This window comes from Castor canadensis, chromosome 13, assembly GCF_047511655.1.
Source record: "Castor canadensis chromosome 13, mCasCan1.hap1v2, whole genome shotgun sequence".
Lineage (NCBI taxonomy): Eukaryota > Metazoa > Chordata > Mammalia > Rodentia > Castoridae > Castor > Castor canadensis.
In genome coordinates, this window is record NC_133398.1 from 66,485,104 (window position 1) to 66,512,121 (window position 27,018).

The following is a 27,018-nucleotide window of genomic DNA, read 5'->3' on the forward strand; positions in this document are numbered from 1 at the left end:
GGCAGTTTTGATAAACAGTCATGGGCCTCATACCCTTTGGACCGAGTGGGTGCTATCCTTCTGGGACCTAAGCCTACCCACTCTCTTCAGGACAGCACAGCTCAGGAGATGTTTCTCTCTTTCTTTTTTTTTTCTATGGTGGGACTGGTGTTTGAACTTAAGGCTTCGTGCTTGCAAAGTAAGTACTAACAAAGCAGGTGCTCTGCCATACCTCCAGTTCATTTTGCTCTGGTTATTTTGGAGATGGGGTCTTAAGAACTATTTGCCCAGGCAGGTCTCAAACTGCCATCCTCCTGATCTGAGCCTCCCAAGTAGCTAGGATTATAGGCATGAGCCATGGAGCCTGGCCAGATGTCACTACCTTAACACCTAATTCCACAGAGTTCATGGCTCCCAACATTCTCTCACATACATTAACACCTTACTTTATGCTCATAGCAACCCTGTGGGTTTACTCTATGGTAAGTCCTTAGGAAGCAAGGCTAAGATACTTGCTCAAAATGAAACAGATCTGGCTTCTAAAACATATTTTCCTCTCACTCTTCCAGAGTGTATGGAAACCAGGCAGGTAAGGGGTGGGGGCCGTGCATGTGTGTGGTAAGAGAGACTGACAGACATTCTCAAAGTGGCTTTCCATTCAGTCAAGGGAAGAAAAACATATTATCTAACAAATTCCAACTCACCCTCCTCTTCGGTCTCTATCCTGACTTCTTCATTTAACTCTTACATACTGAGTCATGAGCTCTGGGATAGCACCACAAAACTAAAACAGAGTGTTCCTTTCTCTCTCCACATCAGGCAACAGGGAGAACCAGAGTGGGTGGCATTTAATAAAAGGTAAATACTGTCCAGTGACAGCTGCTAGCAGGAACAAAACCAGCTCTCTCCCAGACTCTGGCCAGTTGGTTCTCAATCTGCAGAATGCAAGAGAAAGATGTACCGGAGGGAAGGGAACGACTCAGTTCTCCCAACTAGAGCCCTGGTGGGTAAAACAACCACCAAGCTCAGGCCAACAGTTAATCAGCCTCACAAGGAAAAAACCAACAAAACTAACTAAAGCTCTTTCCAAAGGCAGCTCTTTCTTCCCCAGGTTCCAAAACTGGCAAAGAAGGTGATAATTCAAGCCCACATTCCTTTGAGGTGTTTGTTAAATAGGCAGCTCTGTTGACCACTGGCCAGAATATTTGGCTTACAGACAGGACTCTGAGCAAGGGCGTTGTGTCCACTTTTCTGGGAAGAGAAACCTCTACTACTCAAGAGAGGTACTGGAGATGATTTAGGTGTTCTAGCCTTGCTTCAGGAGGGAGGGATATGGGACCTAGCAAGAATCTTCCTGGCTCCGATTCTATACAGGGAAAGTTCAAAGAACATCAGCAGGAGAAGACAGGACGGAGCAAAGTTGCACCCCAGGGGCCCAGAGCACCACAGTTCTTCCAGCTTACATATTCCCCTCTGTAAAACCCTGGAGGCTGCCATGTTCCAGCACTGCCATCAAAGGGACATTCACAGGCTTTTGCATACCTGGAAGAGAGAGCACAGGAGGCACCCCAGTATGATGGCCTCCATGGAACCTGTTACTATGATAACACAGTGTCAAAACAAATAGCACACTGCCAGAAATCACATTTCTAGACTACAGAGACTGGATTTCAAGCAGAGTTCACTACCAAAAACAGAATTAAGGAAACATATCTCAAATAGAGAAAAAACAACAAAAACTGAAGTAGTCCTGAAGGTGTGTAGGTCTTCATGCACAAAGCCATTAACATTTTTGTTAAATTAAAATTTGCTCAAAAAAAGAGAAAACAAATGGTCATGAACAGGGTTTGATTTGGAGGTTCTTTATATGGTGGAATATTAATGAGCTCCACGTATAAGTGACTGACATGGATCAGCAGAAAAGGCATATTTGATTTAAAAAATAAACACCTACTATCATGATTCAAGACCAATCTCCGGCAAAAAGTTCATGAGACACCTCCCCCTACCCATCTCAACCAATAGCTGGGACAGCTGTGTGCATTGGCATGTGGCTATCATCCCAGCTAAGCGGAAGCTAAGATTGAGAAGACTGTAGTTCCAGGCCAGCCCAGGCAATAAAAGTCTGTGAGACCTCATCTCAATGGGAAAAAAAAAAGCTGGGTTTGGTAGTGTGTACCCGTCATCCCAGCTATGGCAAGCATAAAATAGGAGGATCATCGTCCATGCTGGCCTGGGCAAAAGCAAGACCCCATCTCCAGAATAACCAGAGGGCTACAGTTATGGCTCATGTGGCAGAGTGCCTGCTTAGCAAGCACAAAGCCGAGTTGAAAACCAAGTACTGTCAAAAAAAAAAAAAAAGCCAAAAAACCAAAAAATACTTACTCACATTATATTTCCATAATTTTTTGGACCTCTCACTATACCTTCTCTATAGCCTTGTTCCACTCCCTTGGAATTCATGAATATTAGAGTTGAACACCACCTTTGAGAGTCACTTGGCCAATTTAACTGTCCATCACACTGGGGGCTCCCAGGACAGGACCCATTTCTCCTAAACCCTTCCACATTCTTCTTATACACACAAGGCTTATCCCTGCCCAGGGCAGCCCTGCAGAGAACACACAGTAACTCAGGAAAGTTTTATCAGGTATTTCATACTTCTGATGATTATTACAAAGACTTTCAGGCAGCATTGCAAGTTTGATCTTTAATGTCGACAACTGCTCTCTCCACCTGGTGGGTGCGTAACCCACTCTATTTTATGTTCTTCACCACCTACTGTTCAAGCTAAATGAAACCTCTAAAAATCTCAATTCACATCACACCTCTTTTCTTCCAAGTAAGAACATCTCCAAACCTAAGAAATGCAAAACTTGACCCCACAAAGCACACTCCTGATCTATCTCATTTCCTTGTCACAGTCCCACCAGGAGAATCATTGCTCAACTTATCCAGCTCCCTGGCCTCCAATACTTGTCCACACTCAGATCTCTTGTCAGAACCTAGAAGTTTAGTTTTTTTTTGTATTTTTTCCCCCTCTGGTAAGACTGGAGTTTGAACTGAGGGCTTCACACTTGCAGAGCAGATGTCCTACTGTGTAAGCTGTATCTCCAGTCCATTTTGCTCTGATTATTTTGGAGGTGGGGTTTTGCAAACTATTTGCCCAGACTGGCCTCAAATCATGATCCTCCTGATCTCAGCCTCTCAAGTAGCTAAGATTATGGGCATAAGCCACCAGCACCCAGCAAAGTTTAGCACTTTTAATATGTAAAGCCCCAAAAGAGAATTCCCTAAATTCCTTATTCCTCTACACAACACACATATCTACTTCCACTGGACATGATCTTCAAATCTTTTAAGGTCTCTACACAACACACATATCTACTTCCAGTAGACATTATCTTATTCCTCTACACAACACACATATCTACTTCCACTAGACATGATCTTCAAATCTTTTAAGGTCTCTAACCACTTGACTTCCTGCGCACAAGTGAGGCGCACAATGGCAATCCCTTCCCTCCTCTCTCCCATCCTCCTGACTGCTCATTCTTCATCCTGCCAAGTACATCAATCCCTGAAGGTAACTACCTTCCCTACTTCTTGCTTAGGCTGCCACCAAGATCAAAGTTCAACTTCAGCTGAGCCATTATTGCTGTTCCCCAAGCCTCTATTATCTTCAGTTTCTTTGTCACACTGTAACAGCGAACCTTTGCCATCCTTTTAACATTCCCATTATCCCACCCTACTCTTCCCCTTATCCTCAATTCCATCCTAGCTCAGTATAACTGAAAACTCACCCAAGCCTCTCCCACTCCCCTCCACAAAGCTTTCTTTTCTTTCTTTTTTACATTTTTTTGAGACATAGTCTCACTACATAGCTCAGGCTGGCCTTGAATTCAAGATCCACTACCTCTGCCTCCCAAGTGTTAGGCATGCACCATCACACCTATAATCCCAGCTGCTTGGGAGGCTGAGATCAAGAGGATGTGGTTCAATACCAGGTTAGGCAAACAGTTTGCAAGACTCCATCTCCAAAATAACCAGAGGAAAATGGACTAGAGGTATGGCTCAAGCAATAGAACACCAGCTTTGCAAGTGTGAAGCCCTGAGTTCAAACCTCAGTCCCACCAAAATAAACAAACAAACAAGGTATAAAGTGTTTATCAAAGTAAGCACTTAATAAAGATATTGTTCATTATTATTATTCCACCCCTCCAAAATCCTCCAGACAAAAACTAATTACTCCCTACACTCAGCTACCCCGTGCACATACTGCTCCTACATTATTCTCTACACATCAGAACTATTTGTTTACATAGTTTGTGTCCTTCCTTAGGGGTCATTTGCTTAAGTATTAACTGGGGAAAAAAAATGAACAAATTAATCTAGTCATGATAAAGCAGATAAAAACATATCTCAACTAACCTTGTGATTTCACTGTTAAAACTTTCCCAAGATCACTGTGTCTCACAAGTAATTATCCTAGGAGGAGGTAAAGCTGTTAGTCATACTTATCTTAGTGAGGCAAGAGAAAAATAAGACATCTAAACCCAATGCAAAGGATACGCCATTCCTCTGATACGTTTGATTTTTCCTGGATCAGTAAGCTGAATGGGCTTCAGGATCTTCCTTACAGGACAAGAGAAGACCACTTCACCTCCTCCTCCAGGAGGCATTCCTCGTCGCACAATCTGCACAAAAAGGTGGGGAGATGAGGGAAGGATGCAGCAAGCAGTGGGTCCCCCAACACCCAGCCAGGGACGGTTTTACCCACAGGCTCTTCCCTCACAAGGCAGATAGCTTTCAAAGTCAACCTCTCAATTCCTTCAAAACCAATAGCACCATTTGTCAGCTGCAAGAGGGCATGTGCTCAGCTGCATATCCAAAGCAAAATCAAAGTGGCTTCTGCCTCCATCTACATAACCCTGAGCAAGTTGGTTCACCACATGGATCGATTTTCTCATCCTAGTTTACCAGCTGATCTTATTTCTTAACCACTGGGAATCCTTTTTCTCCTCCTATGCAAATAACCAATCTATCAAAACTCTACATTATCCATAAACATCAACTAAAAAAATCAAGATAACCAGTATCAACAGACTGAATTGACAATAATTCCTTTCAGTAGAAAACAGATGCACAAATTACTTGTACTAGATTTTAGAAACAATGAAAATTCTCAGACACACTCCTAGACATAAATTATACAGATGACATAGATACTCCTTAGCTAACTAGACAGAGCATGTTGTGAGAAGTGAAGGAGTCAATCTATGAAAAATACGAACAACAGCACCTACCACAAAGTAAGTACTATTGTCATTACTAAAGTGTCCCTTTCAGTGGGAAGTCTGTAGTGGTTGGTGGTTGACTGATGAGTCCTTTGGGTCGTTTGATAAACAGAGACTTCAAATGTCAGAGAGAGAGAGAGAAAGAGAGAGCTTCCAATGAGTTGATAAGAAAATGTTTGACACTAACACATAAAACCATAATTTCTTACCTTTAGCTCAAACGATTCTCCATCAATCCCAAACTGTTTCAACAGAGGAAGTGCTGTTGCCTTAAGAACGTCAACCTGGAAATTATTTTGGAAAAAAGAAGTTTAAACCATGGGCAGACAGAAAGACTTAAGAAACAGGTGAAGCTCAGCAACCAAGCAGATGGTACAATTCGCTAGAGAGGAATGCTAGTTTACAACTGCTCTGCGCTCTGCCCTAAGTAAGTCCGCTATTTTACAAGTCACTGGGTTTTTCAAAGCCCCACTTTCCTCACTTATGACAGTCACTTACACCTACCTTAAAGTCACGTGAGCATCACAAGCATCAGGTAAAAGGCATGGGGAAAATTTCTGGCTCATACAGAAAACAAAGTGGGACCTCTGTTCATTCTAGGGAAGAAATTATCTTTTTCATGGCCTTTTAATATTTATAGTTTGGGGCATTCTGAGTCAAAGCAAACCAAATGAACTATTCAATGCTAACCTAAGAATCCAGACATGGTGATTCTTCATGGGAGTAGGGGGGGTGGAGGGAACTCAAACTACATGAAGGAACACAAACCCTAAACTGCAACTGCAAGGCATTCACAGTTAATGGAGAGATTTTGCCAAAGCCTGCTACTGCTAATCTCTTTCCTATTAAAAGTCCTAGAAAGTCTTTCTTATTCATTCATGGAAAAAAGGATAACATTCAAATCATGTATATCTAACAAGTCAATGAATAATGCTAAACTATCACAGGGGAAAGAGAATTACTCCCTTATCCTATGTTCCCAAGGGAATGAGAAGTCCACCCTGCTGAGGCTGACCCTATCAAAAAGAAGTGGGGATATACCCAAAAGACTGTGACACAGGTTACTCCAGAGGCACCTGCACACCCATGTTTATTACAGCACTATTCACAATAGCCAAGTTATGCAAACAGCCAAGATGTCCCACCACTGACGAATGGATTAAGAAAATGTGGTATTTTATACACAATGGAATTTTATGCAACCATGAAGAAGAATGAAATCTTATCATTTGCAAGTAAATGGATGGAACTGGAGAACATCATTCTGAGAGAGGTTAGCCTGGCCCAAAAGACCAAAAATCGTATGTTCTCCCTCATATGCAGACATTAGACCAAGGGTAAACACAACAAGGGGATTGGACTTTGAGCACATGACAAAGCGAGAGCACACAAGAGAGTGAGGATAGGTAAGACACCTAAAAAACTAGATAGCATTTGTTGCCCTCAACGCAGAGAAACTAATGCAGATACTTTAAAGCGACAGAGGCCAATAGGAGAAGGGGACCAGGAACTAGAGAAAAGGTTAGCTGGGGAAGAATTAATTTAGACGGTAACACACATGTACAGGAAAGCAATGCGAGTCAACTCCCTGTATAGCTACCCTTATCTCAACTAGCAAAAACCCTTGGTCCTTCCTATTATTGCTTATACTGTCTCTTCAACAAAATTAGAGATAAGGGCAAAATAGTTTCTGCCTGGTAGCGAGGGGATGGGAGGGAAAAGGAGGGGGCGGGAGAGTTAAGGGAGCTGGGGGGGAAGGAGGAAGAAATGACCCAAACATTGTATGCACAGATGAACAAAAGAAAAAAAAAAAAAGAAATGAGGGCAGGCAGCATGTGCAGATGTCCTGGCCCTAGTCCTGGTCCTGGCTCTGCCGCTAATTAACTGCACAGCCTCAGACAACACACACAACTACCTGATTTTCCTTGTCTCTAAGATAAGGGTCTCAAAGCCAGGCTATCTCCAAGCTTCTAACAACTTTAACAAGCTGATCAATAAAATGATTTTATAGCAGAGGACAGGTTCCAATTAAATGTTAGATATCAGAAAATTAACCAGAATGGGATGGCAGAATGGCTACAGTGGTAGATCACTAGCCTAGTTAAGTGTGAGGCCCTGAGTTCAAACCTCAGTACAGCCAAGAAAAAAAAGAAAGAAAAAGAAGAAAATTAGCTAGAATTAGAAATAACCTGTAGGGCCTAGAAACACGTTATATTCAGAATGAGTCAGATGTGGCAGGGGCAGTGACTAGGGAAACCCATTAAAGATTAGCTAATTTCAATTTAATATTAAAGCTAAACACACCCAAAAAAACAAGCAGTCATACATCACTTCACAATGCAGAGGCATTCTTATCACCATTTGCGATTCCATTCTTATGGGAATACCATATAGTGTCCTTACATAAACCTATATGGTACAATCTACTACACACATTGTTCATTCAACCTCCAGAATTATCCTTAAACCCATACTGACTCTGTGGCTTTCTTTCCTCTAGTAACCCTTCCTGACTGCTATGGTTTGCATGTCTTCTCCAAAACTCAAGTTGAAATTTAATTGTTATTGTAACGGTATCAAGAGATGAGATCTTTAAGAAGTGATTAAGTCATGAGGACACCACTCTCATGAATGAATTGAGGTCATTTTCATGGTAGGGGATGACTTGGGAATGGGCATTTGATAAAAGGGTGAATATGGCTCAATTTCTCTGTCTTACCATGTCATGACGCAGCACAAAGGCCTTTACCAGGTACCAGTGCTATGCATTTGGACTTCTCATCTCCAGATGATAAGAAATAAATCTCAGACTGGGAACATGATTCAAGTGGTAGAGAACTTGCCTAGGAAGTGTAAAGCCCTGAGTTCAAGGGCAGAAGGGAGGGAAAGAAGGAGGAAGGAAGAATTCTGTTCTATATAAACTACCCAATCTCAGGTATTTTGTTATAGCAAGGCAAAACAGACTAGGACACAGTTGCTCAGCACTTTGCTTACAGTTCTATTCCCAAGGGAATTCAGCCTTATTCTCTCCCTAGCTGTGTCTACAGCTGTCTCTACTATGATAATGAGAGTTCCTTGAGAGTAGAATCACTCTAGGTATTCATCCTTGTATGGAGCGAGTAGATGAGGACATAAACTGATAGGAAAACCACACAGAAAAGAGGGAGCTTGAAATGAAGATACCACAGAATGAAGAAGTGACTCTTTATCCAATATTAGGGGTGTTTATTTTAACCCAGGCTAGACCCAGGTACTAACCACCAGCACTTTAGTCACATAGTGATAAAAGCAGATAGTCTTATAGCACATGAAAAACAAATTTTTTGAAAACTCTGCATAAAAGAGTTAAGCACTATTTCTGAAATTCATCAACTGTTAATATATGAACGTTTTTATAAAACTTGTTAAATGAGCTGGGCACTAGTGGCTCACACCTGTAGTCCTTACTACTTGGGGAGACTGAAAGCTGGAGGCTTGAGGTTCAAGGCCAGCCTGGGCAAACAGTTCATGAGACCCCATCTCCAAAATAACCAACGCAAAGTGGACTGGAGGCATGGTTTAAGTGGTAGAACACTGGCTTTGCAAGTGTAAAGCCCTGAGTTCAAACCCCAGTCCCACAAAAAAAAAGAAAAAAAACCTTGTTAAATGCTAAAGTAAGAACAGCTCTTAAGATTATTAGCAATCATAGAAAAGACAGGCTGATGGAGATGCTCAAGTGGTAGAGTGCCTGCTTAGCAAGTATGAGGCCCTGAGTTCAAACCCCATAACCACAAAAATAAATAAAAAGAAAAAAAGAAAAGGACTACAAAACTGGAAAACACAGTACTAAAGTCCTAAGTGTACTTCAGGTCCTTTTCCCACTATTTGAGGCATATTACCTCCTTACAACCTAAAAGTGTAGATGCCTCCTCTCTCATTTTTAACCAAAGGGCCCCTTTCCTGGGATCTTCTAGAAAATGCAAGGGAAAAAACACTTAATTTAAAATTCTAAACAGCTTATGCAACATTCAACATTCCTTATAGCTAAAAATTTCAGATCCTGCACTGTACTTAACATCCTAGGAAGAGTTGATGCAGGTGAGTTTTCAAGAATTGAAGGGTAAGTTTTCTACTGCCTAAGAACACACTAACCATGTATAGACCTTAGTAGGTACCTTGTTAAATACCAGCAGCCTACATGTGGGGCTCACCGAGCCACTAACTGGCTTTCCTTTCAGTTAGGAAAACGACACACTTTACAGTTGGCTTCAGGAGCTGCCCACTTAACGGCTGTGGACTATACAGCAAGGCTGTCTCTTCCATCAGGATTTCATGGCCGTCAGCTTTAAGACACTTCCTCTACACAGGAAAATATACTGTACACTTCTCTCTCTATGAGATGTCTAAGACTGGCACTAAATCAGCTGTAGTGACCAAAATGAAAATTTTAGTTGGGTATTAAATCATTCTCCCCATATATACAGGAAAATTAGTATACTTAATGAGAAGCTTGCTGATACCCACAAACTAGCACATGCCCTCCCTGTCCGTACACCTTGTTTCTAATTCTGAAAACTGGAAAGTCCTTAAGTTTACGGATGAAACAGATAAGAAAAGATTATACTGTGGTAATGCCAAGAGACATTTCCTGCCTAAAACGTTGATCTGCTGCCTCTAGCCTCAGCTCACAGGATCTTAGAACTCCACTCACAGACTACAGCCAACACAGCCATATTTCATATCAAACATGAAACAGCAAGCACCTGTTCTGAAGGTTCCTAGACACAACAATGAAAGGCACCTTGATGAATGTCAGCAATCATCCCGAATTTGATGATTTTAAGTCTTGGTTCATCTGCTATGGAGTGAATTAGTCTCTAAGTCTCAAGGTAAATAACTAGAGAAAGTCACTTGAAAATAAACCGGGCTTTAAAAGAAACTTTTTTCTGAGAAGTTGGGTTGTGACAATAGACAAAATAAAAATTAAAAAAAAAAAAATCACATCATTATTTGGTCTCAATACTCACCGAAGGGTCAACTTGGTCATTGGTCACTCCTCGCAGAACTATTTTTAAAGGATGCTTCATAAATGGAGCCAGGCAAAGAAGACCCTCCAGGTAATAGCCAATGCTGCGAAGGACACTACAATCATGTTCCACAGATCCACCATACAGGAGGCCAGGCTGATAATATAAGGTCGTTCCTTAAACCACACAAAAAACAGCCAGATGCATCAGAAACAAAACCAAGTGTCACAAGGCAATGAAGACAGTGAGTTCTAAGGGGAAAATCTGACAAGGGCATGGAAGTTCAAAATGCCATTCCTAAGAACCTATGCCTCACTCCAAAAGCTGACTCACTACTACTCCCAAGCCTCTGTAACAATAATAAACTGTGAGTGTAACTTAATAAACAGTAATAAATTAAACCCCTCCCTAAGCCATCTAATTTGCCAGAACCACAGCAGGACACAGAGCAGGGCTCCTAATAGACATCCATGCCTCCCAGTGGCACACTCTCAGATCATACTGGTTTCAGGCTCATGAAAATCATCACACCAGCAGTCTGCATCCTCTAGGCCCCCGAAATGAGATCGCTTGTACATTCACTTACTAAACAAGATCCTTAGAAAAGGCAAGAACTTTGTAGCATTCAACACCATTAATGACAGTTATTTTAATTATTAGTAAGTGGAAATATCTCAAATTATTTTATGGCTACAGTGAATGTTCTTCATTACCCTTATTTGCATATTTATATCAAAAAAAATTCTTACTGGATTTACTTATGGCAGGGAAAACAAAGTAAAACACCCTACATGTGTGAGAGGGATAAATACACAAACAAGGTATTTCTTTTTTTTTTTTTATTTTATTTTATTCATATGTGCATACAATGTTTGGGTCATTTCTTCCCCCTTCCCTCTACTCCTTCCCTTAAGCCCCCAACCCCTTGCTTCCAGGCAGAAACTATTTTGCCCTTATCTCTAATTTTAAACAAGGTATTTCTGTAGCTCAAAATCTTTCACAGTGTCTTCTGGTACCATTTACCAAAAGTAAAGTTAAGAAATTTATCAAAAATAAATTTAGACAAGGAGATATGTTTTGTTATTCAAGTTGGAAACAGCTCTTAGGAGTTTCATAAAATAAACTTTGTTATATTAAACATCAAAATCCAAAAAGTTAGATCAAAGTCAAATTCTGATCAAAGTGACTAATATTTCTCAAAATGAAGAATCTGGGTCATTTATTCTAAGTAGTATTGAATCACAATACTATCCTTTAGATCAAGAAGCCAGAAAGAGAGAGAAAGACAACAGAACTACAAAATTCTTCAATTCTATCAGTTTATGCCTACAAATTAGTCAAATAAGAAACTAACCAGATTGGGGGGGTGGGGAGGGAGGAAGGAAGAGGGCAAAGGGAGGGAGCAGGATCCCATACGTCTTACTCTTTGGCCTACATTGCAGTATGACTAGAGAATAAAATTATCGGCCTTCTGAAACACCAGCAAAAGCTGCTTTTTAAAAATCTCTAGCAATTTCACAGCAAACAAACCAAGGAAGACTAAGGGAATCACAGCTGGCAAAGGGCATCTGAACATCTCATTCCTAACACCTGTGTTCCATTAGATATGGCTGAATGCCACTACCAATAAGCACATCTCACAGGTGCAAAGCCACCCAGGAATCCAAGCCTGTCTTCTTTAAGAAAGCCAACATATGGGAAAAGTCAGAGAATCCTTTGTGAATATAGGTATAGAATTCATAGAGTCAGCCAAAGTATGTTTGCCATAGTCTAACACAATAGAGATAAAGATTCTAAAAGGAAAAAAAAATGCTGCAAAAACCTAAATGTCCATCATAGGGAATAGTTAAAAAAATTATTACCCATCCACACAGTGGAATACTATAGAAATATGACAAGAGAAATATGCAAGTGCACCTGCATGTTCCAGCAAGGAAAGTTCTGAGACATTTATGCTAGTGGAAAAACACCAGCTACAGAACAACACGAAAAACATGACCCTGTTGAAGGACTGGATTATACAGGTGCCCATGTAAGCAAATGTGATAGCTGTTACCCTTGGAGATGGGTCTAGAAAAGAGGTAAAGTAATTTTTACATATTTGCATATATTTGTATAAACTTATTTTAAGAGACAAAATTTTAAATATAATAGATTTCAGCACATACAATTACCCCAGAGTTTGTTATAAGAACTTAAAGTGATGGTGTGAATAAAATAAATAAATAAATAAAATAAAATAAAATAAAGTGGTGGTGTGAGTAAATGGTCTATGAAAAATTTTGTGTAGCCAGTCCAGTGCCAAGTGGTTCACGCCTATAATTCTAAATATTTGGGAGGCTAAGATTAGGAGGATCACAGTTTGAGGCCAGCCTGGACAAACAGCTCACAAAACTCCAACTCCAAAAGAACCAGCACAAAATGGGCTGGAGGTGTGGCTCAAGTGGTGGAGTGACTGCTTTACAAGCACAAAGCCCTAAGTTCAAACCCAGTCCCACCAAAAAAAAAAAAAAAAGGTTTTGTGCAAATATTAGGTATAAAATATTTTTACTCTTTTAAAAAGAAGGTGTGCTTGCTTGTTTGTCTGAAGTGTTTTCAGTCATCTACCTTCCTTAAATCAATTGTACACTTCTGGACAACAATATGACAGACAGGAAACTGGGCCTTTCCATCTGAACCCAGTATTTTAATGAGCCAGAATGATGAGCTCTGATGACAATTTCCAATCATACCTTCTTCATGTTAATTTCAAACGGTACCCACCAAACATTCTAGTTTGATAATGGTTTATGTAACACAAAGTGATAAGTAAAGTTTTTAACATTAATACAGTATTTATACCATCAAAAAGAGTAAGACACAGAGGAATGCTTGAGTAGTGCATGCAGGTTCTTCCAGGAACAGACAGAAAAGGAGCTTACCTGTTTGGTTTATTTCAATTCGAGAACCATTAGTTATTTTGTCCAATAACCTTATGAAGCTGGCTTCAAAATCTATAGGGAGAAGAGAAAACAGATTGGCCTTCTGTTAGGTCATCATTTCCAGAAAGCACATCTGGTCCAGGTACTGCAGCAGAGGGCAGGTTACTTCCAATATCACCACTGGGTTTTCCTCTGAAACTGGCTGAGAGAGTACGGGTTGAGGAACTTGAATCAGTGGAAAAGCACTGACAAGAATATATGGTTAGTAGAACCGCTGGAAATAAGTACACATTCACATTCCACACAAGAAAAACAGCAACTCTACCAGCAATCTAATGGGATGCATAAAACCCATCAAAGGCTAGTTCTTTGACCTCAGAAAGGCATTCCAAATTGGGAAAGGCAGCAGAAAGTAAGTAAATGGACGGCCATCCTTTAGTCTCATAGACAGGAACAGATCACTGTTCCTCCCAACAAAATGTCCCTTTCCCCCTTCCTCTCTTTTTGGTCTATAACTATCTAACTGGTTCAGTTTTTTTTTTATTTCATTTAAAAGTGCTTGAATATACAATATTACTGTCACTTATTTTTAAATACATGAAAAGGCCAAATGTTAATAAATGAGTTTCTCTTGATAACACTGAATGAATTTAATTTTATATACAATGTTTAAATGTGAAACTATGAGAAGGGGGTGGACTAATGACTCAGGCAGAAGAATATGTCCTACAGCCATGGAGCTGATCTTACACACACACACACACACACACACACACACACACACACACAGCTTTGACCTCCTGCTCAGGAATAAGGACTGGAAGATCAGCTCACCTGCCATTGAAACCACCATAAGTATCTGACACTCATAGACAGGCTCCCACTCGTGCAATAAATAATCCAGCACAGACTGCAGCAGTCACCTATACCAATCCCAAAAGGTGAGCAAATCAACTAAGAAACTCTCATCTGCCTGGTCTGCTACTTAACACTGCTCCAAAACCTGGGTTCAAAGTAGATTCTGCAATCTGTACAAAGAGTACTGGACTGGAAGTCAAAGAAACTCCATTAAGCCTTAAAACAAATAAAAATGGCTAATAGCTTACTGCTACTGAGCGCTTACATTACAACATACATTCTGTCATTTAATCCTCTAACCCTGAGGCAATGAGTGTCAGTCATACTTTACAGAAGACTGAGAACCAAGACTGCCAACTAGCCTCATCTGGCCAAATGACCAGCCAGTGTCAGAACCAGACCTTTAGTAAAAATCTGTCCTTCTCCAAATTCCATACTCTTAACCATATCATGATACCAGTCTGCCCCTGCTCCATTTAATCCCTCAGAGCCCAGTACTTCTAGAAAATCATGGCAACTTTTAAACTGCAAACTTACTTGCAGTCAGTTCAACAGGTCTCCAATCAACATTTCTTTTTAATGAAATTAGAACAGAATGGACTACAATAGATTCCCCTCACCTTATCTGTGATTTCACTTTCCAGTTTCAATTATCCAGTCAACCATAATCTAAAATTAAATGGAAAATTCCAGAAAAAATTCCCTTCTGTCTGTCCAGAACATGCATCACCCCTTTGTCCAGTATGTCCAAGCCATATATCCTACCCACTAGTTAGACACCTAGTAGACATCTCAGTTACCAGATCCTCTGGTATCATAGTACTTCAGTTCAAGTGGTCTTTCTTTTACTTAATGATGGCCCCAAAGCACAAGAGTGTGATGCTGGCAATTTGGATGTGCCAAAGAGAAACCTATTATAATATGCATTTATGTATAGAAGAAGAAAAAACAACAAAAAAAAGGAGTATAGCCAGGCATGGAGATGCATGGTGATGCATGCCTGAAATCCCATCACTCAGGAGGCTGAGGTAGGAGGATCACAAATTTGAGGTCCACCTGGGTTACATAGTGAGTTCCAGCCACCTCAGGTTACAATAGCAAGACTGTGTCTCAAAAAAAGCCACAGAGTTTAATACTATTTAGTTTCAGGTATCACTGGGGGTCTTGGACCATATGTCCCAATATATCAGAATAATTTTACCTGGTAAGGCTCCTTCAACTTCAGTTATATATACATTTGTATGTGTAACAGGTTGCAGCGTAAGTAGCATCACAAAAATTTAAAAATAAAAGAACAATGGAGATGAACTAAAATTATTTCTATGGTCTTTTTACAAAAATCCAGGCACAGGCTGCATCACAATGCCACTTTCTAGTTAGGTTTACAATAAATGCCAGGTTCTCTACACCTAAAAAAAAAAACACAAAACAACTTTTGATTTGCTCAAGCTTTCCAGGAACCAAAATGAAAAAGAAATAAATATTTACAAATAAAACCTAAAATTAAAACTCAACAGTTTTTACAGATTAGGAAAGAAAAAAAAAAAACAAAGAAAAAAGCATGACTTTAGAAATGCTCTGTTTTGTTTTGAAATCCACAGGGATTCATGGCAAGAACAGGCAGAACTGCCCAGCACTGTACACATGGACCAATTATCACAATGAAATCCCCTCGTATTATTAATGTATGCTAATTCAAAAATTAAATTTAATTTAAAGAAAAGAAACTTCTATGCAAGACCATCCCAGCTCATAGCCAACAGATACTTAAAAAGCAGTACTTCAAAGTAGCAGACTCAGAGATAGATCTAGAGTCCCAGCAATAGTGAAAATTCAGCTCCATCATTTGGTACAAAAAAGACCTCAACTTCATATAATAATAGTAAGATCCAAGTCCCCCAAACTTCATTCAGTCATGATGCATAGTTTTCCTTGCCCATTGACACTTCTGCTTCAAGACTGTTCCTGGGGCACTAAAACTTTTAGGGGAAAAAAACTCCAAAAACAGAAACTATTTTACTATGTTGTTTAGGAATGCATAGTAAGGTTATAACTTATAAAGAGAACTGATGTGAATGTTGTCTCTTAAGTCAGGATGTGGTGACCACTCGAGGCATGGTAGACAGGTATGAATAAGAAGTGTACAGATGTTGACAAGGTTCTATTTCTTGACATGGATGGGGATCACACAAATGTTCAGTTTACAATCCCTTAAGCACTATTTTATGTCTTAAGTATTTCTCATGTTCTTATATTTCACATTTTAAATACATTTCTAACTGTTGGGATCACCAACCTTGGGGCTCCTTAAATATACTTTCCCCTAGCTAATTCAACCCCCTTCCCTAGTCTTAGGACAACTCCCCAAATAAGGGAGGGCATCATGTCTATGTGTCCTATAAGACAGAAAGGCAAAAACCATGTCTCAAAGAAGAGTAGCAGAGAAAAATAAAACCTAAAGATTGCCTGTAATTCAGGCAGGAGGATCTCAAGTTGGTAGCCAGCCTGGGCTACATAATGAGACCTTGTCTCAAAAAAACTAAGGGCTGAGGGTGTAGCTCAGTGATAAATTGCTTACTACCGTTCACAAGGTCCTGAGTTCAAACCTCATCACCATGAAAAAACTCTAATTCAAATGTCTACAAATAGTAGGCTGATTAAATAAATCATGGCAAATCCACATATCAAAACACTCATGGCCTTGTAATTAATAAGATTTTTTAAAAGTACACTGTATTTCTGTGATTTATCTCTAATGTACACTGAGTAGAAAAACAGCTAGATACAAAGGACCATTTATGAAAAAAAAATAGATGTGTGTATATGTGTGTGTGTTTGTGTGTATCACATTATGATAAACAGCCCAGAAAAGAAACATAACAAATTAGTAATACTAGTTGCTTCAGAGTCAAGACTGAAAGAGACACAGACAAATAAACTTTGTAAATTCTTCCTCCTTTTGAATTTTAAGCCATGCACATGTATTTCTTAAAAATGCGTAAAATTTCACTTAAAAATACACATAAAAGTATTGCAACATAAATGAAAAGACAATAAAACTGTTTTCATTAAACAGCCTAAGATAGATTTTTGTAGAACTATGCAGCCAGTAAAACTTTTTTAAAGGCTGGAGGTGTGGCTCAAGCATGCCTGCCTAGCAAACATGAAGCCCTGAGTTCAAATCCCAATACTGTACCAGACTATTATCACACACCTATAAGCCTGTATTCTCAGCACTTGAGAGGCAAAGGCAAGAGGATCACCAGTTGGACACCAGCCTAGGCTACATAGTGAGACCCTAAACAAAGTTTTAAAAAGAATTATGTAATTACATAAGGAAATGCTCATACAGTATTGGAGAAAAGTTAAAAAGTGCTATATGTAATGTGACTTCAATTTCATTAAAGAGTAACTGGAAGACAGTAATTGTAAACTTGCAAAATTAGGAATCAATTATTTCCCTCAACAAATCCAAAAGGCAGGTCTAAGGAAAGAGTTCAAGTGGTAGACAATCTGCCTAGCAAGTTTGAACTAAGTTCAAACCCCTGTGTAGTAACAATAAAACAAAAAAATCCAAAAGCAGAAATTACAAACACATACCCAATTATTTGGATAAATTAAAAGATATCAACTCACTTGGAAATAATGTATGCTTTACACATTTATATACATATATAATTGTATAAAATGTAATTTTAAATTATATTTTAATGTAAAGAAACACATAGCATCTTTCCTAAATTGTGAGCAGGTCAAGGGAAAACTACAGAACATGATAAAATATCTTCAACAGAAATAACAGAAATACAAATTTCACCAAAATACATGGAAGTCTACCAAAGAAAAAGTTACCACTCTAAAAAAATCTTACTAACCAAGAAAAGGAAAAATAGCAAAATCAACTGAGTGTTCAGAATAATAAGCCAAAAAGTAAATGAAAATAATTCCAGAAGAAGAGAAAATCAAAAGTACAGTTTAAAAAAATCAGGGTAACTCAATGGGAAAACACAACTCTAGTCTAAGGCCTTATTTATTTAAGAAAGAAAAGAAAACGTGAAAGAAAAGGAAATAAAATCAGAAAAGAAAACATTAATTAATTTAAAAAATTAGAGCTTTTTTGGTAAACTATTCTCCATTATTTACTAATACATTTAGAATTAAAATACCTTTGTGATAAATGACAATCCAAAACAGACAAAAACAAAAAATACAAAAACAATCAAAACAAAGGGAATGGGAAAATTAATCAGAAAACAGAAAAGAGCACTAAAAAATGGTCCTGGAAATTTTAACATTCACAGAAAAAAAAAAAAAGAGGTAGCACACATTTAGAAGTACAAAACAGAGTGTGTAAAGACAAGACAATTAAAGTATAGCTAACCTCACTGAATGGGAGCAGATGAAAATTCTAAATAGCAGCCCAGGAAAAGAGATTATCACACCATATTACACCAGCCACTATGATTAAGAAGGGTGCATACCAGAAACAGGCTTCAGACAAAGCATAAGAAAAACCACTACGTAATTAAATGCAATACTAAATACATCAATGAGAAAAAGTCAAGTACCTTAAATACTACTGAAAATACACCTGATAACATTCAAATCAGTAAAATTCTGGTTTTTTGGCAAGCGAGCTTACCAAATGTATAGTTTATACTTTATTTTTTGGCTGTACTGGGGTTTGGACTCAGACCTCATGCTTGTAGGCAGGCATTATAACACTTGAGTCCCATCTCCAGCCCTTTTTTGCTTTACTTATTTTTCTGATAGGATCTTGCATTTTTGCACATATCAGTCATGGGACAGCAATCTAAAAACCTCCTGAGTAGCTGGGATCACAGACATGTACCACCACATTCGGCTTATTTGTTAAGCTGTGGTCTCACTAAATTTTTGCCAGGGTTGACCAAAAACCACAATCCTCTCAATTTCCGCCTCCAGAGTAGAGTTTATATTTTAAAACAGAAACCTTACTGGGAGTGGTTGCAAACACCTATAATCCCAGCACTCTGGAGACTGGGGCAGGAGAACCATGAGTTTGAGACCAACCTGAGCTACATAGTGAGATGCTGTCTAAAAATACAGAAACAAGAAACAAAACAAACAAAAAAACCATCAGAAGCCTTTAATTCAAGGAGAATATAGAAGTCCTCCCTTATTCATGGAGGAATCTGTTCCAAGTTCCCACGCTTGAAAAAAAGCCACAGCTACCTACAGTTGACCCCTGTAATATTTTAATTTTTCATGTATTTGTACATCTATGTTTAATTTATAAATTAGAGGCTCAGGGCATGGCTCAAGTGGTAAAGTGTCTGTCTAGCAAGCATGAGGCCCTCAGTTCAAATGTCAGTCCTGCCAAAAAAAACTGTAAATTAGGTCAGTAAGAGATTAACAATAACTAATGATAAAATAGAACTATTATGTGAATATACCATAATAAAATTATGTGACGTTCCCTCAAGGTATCTGATGGCAGTAATGTAAATTATATAACCACTTTGGAAAACTAAACATAAACACATTCAATACCAGCATAAACTTAAGAAAAATGCACATGCATGTGCTCCAAGAGTATACATAAATATTCTTAGTATCACTGTTTTCACTAGCTAAATTCTAGAAAAATAACACCTAAATGTCCACCCAAAGCAGACTATATAAATTATGGCATGTTAATGAAACAATAACATGACATGGCAAAGAAAAATCAACAAGCTATAACATAGATAAATCTCCCAAACACAATACAGAGCTAAAGAAGCCAGAGATGGCTGGGCACAGGTGGGCTACAGCTATAATCCTGGCTACTTGGAAGGCTGAGATCGGGAGGATCGTGGTTCAAGGCCAGCCTGGGCAAACAGTGAGACCTCATCTCCAGAGTAACCACAGCGAAATGGACTGGAGACGTGGCTCGGGTGGCAGAGAGCCTGTTTTGCAAGCTTGAAGTCCTCAGTTCAAACCCTAGACCCACCAAAAAAAAAAAAAGCCAGAGACACACAGAAAATACTGTATGATTCAACTCATATAAATTATAGTTAGTATTTTAGCTGCTAACAGATGGTGTTGAAAGTCAGTTTAATGTTTACTTGAGGGTGGGAGGGAATGGTGTGGATGGCAATAAGTGTGGGGGGATTTCAGTGGGTGTAGTCATGTTTTCTTTACACAGCTAATGATTATGTGAGTTATGTCACTTGCGGTTTGTGCACTTTTCCTAACATTTGGTATACTTTATTATATCTTGTTCAAAAAAAACTTTTTTTAAACTCAAAGAAAAATGCTTTTAAAAATAGGAAAAGACCAAAGAAAACCAATCACCTTTCAACCTACCATGATACTAGAAATGCCATTAAAGGAGTAAGTCTCAAGGGGAAAAAGAAAATCCACAGAAGGTGTCAATACACGTAAGAGATAGCAATACTAACACGCAAGAGGCGTTCCTGTATTGATTTGACCCTACATTCTCTTTTTGTTTTACCTTGTTTTTTAAGGAGTATCATCTTTGACCCAGACTATATCCTATGGAAACAGAAGTATGCAACTTTGCTGTTGCTCTATAGTAACAAACACTGGAGAGTACCTAAGAATCTGTAGTTAAGGGAACGGTCAAGTAAATTGGATGAGTCTATATTATGGAGTACTCTCGGCACCTATTTTAAAAGCACGTTAGAAAACTCATGCATGCATACCATGGAAGAATGGTCACGATGAGATGGTAAGGTAAAAAAGCAAGTTGTGGAATGTCTAGCAGTGGCGACATTCTGTGTTTAAACAATGTGCACTATGGGAAAACGTCTGGAAGGCTGCCTCTTGGGAGTGTAACTGGTGAGGGAAACGGGGAGAGTTCTGTAGTCAGGGCAATAAGGTACTCGACCTGCACCAATTGCTTTTAATTTTGATTGAGTTGCTTCCCCAAACATGTATTTCTTTTATAATATAAAAATGAAACCACAAACTTTTTGTTCTATACTTTCAAAATTTCCTAGATATTTTATCTTACATAAAATCCTGTAAAAGAAATAAAATCAATAAACAATGAATAAATAATTTTGATTTATGCGGTTTTCACTTATTTTAAGTTCCCTGTTTATATCCAAATTCTCCAGTACTAGTTCTTTTCTTCATGAACTCATGAAAGAAAGTAACCCCTCTCTACTACTTCAATAGAGCATTTCCTCCACTCAGAAAACTACTAGGGAGAATTAAGTAACAAGAGTCAATTCACCAAGATGACATAGCAATCCATCATGTACCAAACAACAGCATTACAAAACATACAAAATAAAACTGATCTAACCGAAGGGAAAAAGATAAATCCACAATTACTGTTGAATATCTCAATATCCCTCTCTCAACAACCAATAGAAAAACTAGACAGAAAATCAGACAGAACATAGAAGAACTCAATAAACCATCAGTTGACAGGTGCTAATCAACACAGTCTCCACCCAATACTGGGTACACAACATTCTACCCAACAAAAGCAGAATAAGCATTTGTTCTAAGTGTCCACAGAATATATACCAAAATAGATTATCAAAGAAACCTCAACAGGGCTGAGGGTGTGGCTCAAGCAAGTGCAAGGCCCTGATTTGAAAGCTCAGTACCACAAAAAAAAAAAAACACTCAACAAATTTAAAAGAATTGAAATCATACAGTCCATGTTCTCCTACCATAATAGAATCAATTTAAAATCTGCAAGAAAAAAATAACAGGAAATATCCAAACTAAGTAACACACTTATAAATAACCTATGGCTCAAAAAAAGTATCAAAATAAAAAATACATTTAACTGATAAAAATTAAAATACAACATAAAATTTATTGGACAGAGCTAAAGCAATGTTGAGAAGGAAGTTTACTGAACTACATGCATATAAAAAATAGACCCTTGGCATCCACTGGTATATGGTTCCAAGGAGACTGCCATTGTGGCATAGTTCAGTACTCTAAAATTACTCAAATTACCTATACCATACCTCCAGATGCTCTGAGCATCCCATAACTTGAGGCCACATGGAGCAGGCCACCTCGCTGTCACAAATTACTGCTGCACACATTAATACTGCTCGCCGAAAACCAGATAAATGAGATCCATTCTCGACTACTGCAGATGCTTGATTCATTTTCCCCACAACACCGCCCAACTTCCACCAAAGACAGGCTGCCTTCAGACAGATCTAAAGTTTTCACTTTACCACTTAAATTAAGCACATTACATGTCCTTTTTGGCTTGGAAGAATTACCATAACTTTTGCCTTGCTTTTGGGGTAGCAGATTTGCTTTTCAGGAGGCAGATTTTCACGAAATGAAGGGCAGGGAAATAGCAGAGCATGCAAGGATTTAAACACAGCTGGCAATAACAAGGGACAGACTAAGAGCTTTTGTGTGCATAATGTGTGGGGGAATTTAAAATTTTTGGTTTTGAAATCCCTTTTGAATTTTGTAATTAATTTATTTTTGACCACATTTGGTCAAAATTGTGTGTGGTAAATCTATAAATAAGGCAAGCTTACTGAATTAGACAAGAAAGGACTTTTCTAATAATCTATGCTCTATCTCAAGAATTTAGAAAAAGAAAAGCAAAACAAACCCAAAGCAAGTAAAGGAAAGAAATGACAAAGATGCAAACAGAGATAAGTGAAACTGAAAAGAGAAAAATCACTGAAACAAAGACCTAGTTCTTGCTTTCTTGCTTGCTTGACTGCTAATGTGTGTGGTGTTAGAGACCAAACCCAGGGCTGCAGGAGCTCTTACAGGGACCTACATCCCCAGGCCAAAGCTGGTTCTCTCAAGAGATTAACAGAAGTCACAAATGGAGGCAGACACACACACACACACACACACACACACACACACAGAGACAGAAACAGGGAGAAGACACAATTACCAATATCAAGGTATATCACTACAGATCTTGCAGATATCCAACAGATAGCAAGGTAATACTATGAACAAATCTAGACACATAAATCTGAAAAGTTATGAAATGGACCTTTTTTCAAAAAAACACAAATTACTACAAGTAATCCAATTTGAGTAGCCCTATAATAACCCCATATTTAAAAAACTGAGAGCATAATTTTAACAGTACCAAAAAATAAACCTCTAAGCCATATGGTTTCATTGAAGAATTATATTGAACATTTAAAGAAAAATTAGAATCAATTCTCTATAATCTCTGCCAGAAAACAGAAGAAATATTTCCAAATCATTTTAAACTAGTATTATCCTGAAAACAAAACCAGAACAACACAGTACAAAAGGAACAAACTTAGAACAATATCACTCATGAAGGCACACACAAAAATCCTTAACAAAATGTTGGCATATAAAATTCAGCAATATATAAAAGAATTATAAAGGTTGGGTGTGGTGGTTCATACATGTAGCCCTAGATAGTCAGGAGGCAGAGATAACAGGGACGATTGCAGTTTGAGGCCAGAGTGGGCAAAAAGTTCATGAGACCTCATATCAACCAACAGTTGGGCATGGTTGCACAGCTACCTGTTACCCCAGCTTTGCAGGAAGCATAAACTAGAGGAAAACAGTCCAGGCCAGCCTGGGCATAAATGTGAGATCCCACATGGGGTAATGGGACATGGCTCAAATGACAGAGCACCTGCCTAGCAAGCACAAGACCCTGAGTTCAAACCCCATTACTTCAAAAAATAATAATAATAATAATTTATAAACCATACCCAGTGGAACCTACTCCAGGAATGCAATACTCATTCAATATTTGAAGTCAATTAATACAAAATACCATATTAATAAGCCAAGGAAGAAAAATGACAAGCACACTGATTGTTGAAGAAAAACCTTACTTATAAAATGCAGCATGAATTAATGATGAAGAGAAAAATAGTAATAAGAGGGAATTTCCTCAACTTGATATAAAGTATATATTAAAAACACATAGCTAACATATTTAATGGTGAAACACTGATGCTTTCCCCAAAGGAAAGGAAGAAGGTAAGAATGTTTACTTTTACCTTTCTTAATTAATATAGTGCTAGAAGTCCTAGCCAATATAAAAAAAGCAGAAGGATATAAAAGGCATATAGAAGAGAGAAATAAATTATTCCTATCTGCAAATGACACAATCGTCAACTGTCAAACTAACCCTCCTAGACTAATAAGAAAATGAAGCAAGGTAGCAGGATATAAGATAAATATACAAAAAAAAAAAACCCTATTTTTATATGCTAACAAGAAATGGAGACTAAAATTCAAAGAACTATTTCATTTTAACTGCTTTTTAAAAAAATAACATATTTAGGTGTAAACCTAACAAAATGTATATAGGACTGTGATGCAGAAAACTACCTAACACTGATGAAAGAAATCGAAAAAGATATAAATGGAGAAATACACTCTGTTAAGCCTAATAAGAGCATGAATTCTCCCCAATATAGATTTAAAATAATGCCTATAGAAATCCCAGCAAGACTTTTTTTCATAGATTAGACAAGATTATTCTAAAATTTATATGGAACTATAATAAGTGAAATTATTTTACAAAATAAAAATTAGGACTGGGGATTGTAGCTCAATGGTTTAGTGCTGGCCTACCAGGTACAAAGCCCTGAGTTTGATCCTCAGTACCATAAAAAATAAATAAATTTTAAATTGGAAGACTCAGTCTATATAATTTCAAAACCTATTATGTAGCTACCATAATCAAGACTGCGTGGTACTAAAAAAAGATAGACATATACATCAACAGAACAAAATGGGGAACACAGAAAGAAACCCACATAAATGTACCCAACTAGTTAAATAGAAAGACTGTCATTTCAACAAATGATGCTGGAACAAGTGGAGATACATGAGGGGGAAATGTGACCAAAGAACTTTATACAAAAATTAACTTAAATGTAAATTATAATGCTTTTGGGAAAAAACATACAAATTGGGTACTACTTATTTAAAATGCTTGGGGACGAGAAGTGTCTTGGACTTTTTATTTTTGGGGACTTTGGAATGTGCATATACATAATGAGATATTTTAGGAATAGGACCCAACTCTAAACATGAAATTCATGTTTCATGTACACCTAATACATATAGCTTAAAGGACATTCTATACATATTTGTAATGTTACCTACATTTTGACTGTGTCACATGAGGTCGGGTGTGAAACTTTCCACTTGTGGGATTATCTCAACACTCAAAAAGTCTCAGATTACGGAGGACTTCAGATTTTCAGATTAGGAATGCTCAATTTGAAGTAGAAAATCTTCAGGATTTAGAGCTAGGCAAGAAGTTCTTAAATTTGAAACCAAAAGCTCAGCCATAAGTTAAATTCTACTTTATTAAGATTAGAACCACTGGGCAAGGTGGTGAACACCCATAATTCCAGCACGTGAGAGGCTGAGACAGAAGGATCTGTCTCAAAAGTCTTTTGAGCAAGACTGTCTCAAAAAAAAAAGGACAAGAAAAATTAAAATTTTTTCCTCTGCAAAAGACCAAGAGGCTGAAAAGACAAGCTATAGAGTCAAGAAAATATGAGCAAATCACATACATATCTGCCAAAAAATCAAAATAAGTGAAGAACTCTCAAAACTCTGGCTAAGCATCTACCTCAGTGGTAGAGCACAAGGAAGCCCTGAATTCAGTTTCCAAAAAGGAAAAAAAAAAAAAAAAAATCAACTCTCAAAACTCAAGAATATAAATAAACCAATAATCTATTACAAACTAGGTACTTACATGAAAAAGCATTTAAAGACATTTCATTGAAGACATCATTAGTCAGCGGGGATATGCGAATTAAAAATTACAATGAGACACCAACATACATGTATCAGAATGACTAATTAAAAGTACTGAGGACGAGAGGCACTGAATCACTCATAAACTGCTGGTGAGAATATGAAATGGTATAAAACACACTGAAAAAGTATGGTAGTTTCTTAAAAAGCTAAACATGTAACTACCTATACCAAAGCAGTTGCCTTTTTAGTCATTTATTCCAGAAAAAGGAAGACTTGAGCTCACATTAAAAGAAGAAAAAAGTACACAAACTTTTAAAGAAGATTTATTCATAATAACCAAATGAGAAATGACTCAGATGTCCTTCCACAGATGGTACCGTCATCCTATGGTATACTATCCAGCAATAACTGGAACAAACTTGATAAAAGCTACTAGGATAAATCTTCAGAGAATCATGTGAATGAAAAGTCAACCCCAAAATGTTATATACCTCATCATTCCATTTATGTCACTTTTATCAAGTGACAAAACTGTAGATTCATGGTTGCCAAGAGTTGAGGGGGTGGAGGAAAGAGGAAGGTGGGTGTGGCTATAAAAGGGCAGTATGTGGAATTCCTATAGTGGTAGAATTGTGTATCATCCCTGTGTCAGTATCAATATCAGGTATGATATTACAGATATCATAGGAAAAACATAGTTTTTTTAATGTTCCCATGACAAAAATTGAATAAAGTATAGACAGGGTCTGTATTACTTGTTACAACTGTATGTGAGTCTACAATGATCTCAAAATGAAGTTTAGTTAAAAAAGAAAAAAGATGGTGGATAGTTCTATCTAGAATAGCATTTTACAGCTTCCAAGCAATAGCAGATGTGAAAATGGGCCATTAAGATTCTTGGCATTTGTTTTTAATCATCACTTCCGAGCACACTTTAGCAGTCAATAGAAGCACAAGAGGTTGTGTTCCTAACCAACAGGACAATATTTAATCTATACTTATCACTATTAAAGTCATCTAGCCCCCTCAAATCCACTTGTTTATCAATAATCCCAAGTCCCAGGCCATAACCAGAAAAAAAAATATACATGTATCTCCAATTGATGGACAGCTAGATTTATCCCCAAAACAATGCATCAGTTAATCAAAAGATGTTTTACTTTTCAAGGAACCTCACATAACCTGTTTCCTTAGGACATTTTAAAGGATTCTTTTGATTAAAACTTCACTTAGCTCTCC

General features: G+C 38.0%; 1 protein-coding gene across 11 annotated transcripts in view; it reads right to left on the reverse strand.

Moving 5' to 3' along the window:
* The window catches only part of Rcl1 (RNA terminal phosphate cyclase like 1), a 109,529-nt gene that overhangs the window by 77,643 nt on the left and 4,868 nt on the right, over positions 1-27,018 (reverse strand). For all 11 annotated transcript variants that reach the window (XR_012440456.1, XR_012440459.1, XR_012440458.1 and 8 more), the window contains exons 2-5: positions 13,204-13,275; positions 10,283-10,458; positions 5,486-5,560; positions 4,552-4,676 (exon numbers count right to left, since the gene is read on the reverse strand). Coding sequence is in view for 4 of the 11 variants with exons in the window: in XM_074051936.1 (XP_073908037.1) it covers positions 4,552-4,676; positions 5,486-5,560; positions 10,283-10,458; positions 13,204-13,275 (448 nt within the window). In the remaining 7 variants the exon portion in view is untranslated. The remainder of the gene's footprint in view (positions 1-4,551; positions 4,677-5,485; positions 5,561-10,282; positions 10,459-13,203; positions 13,276-27,018) is intronic.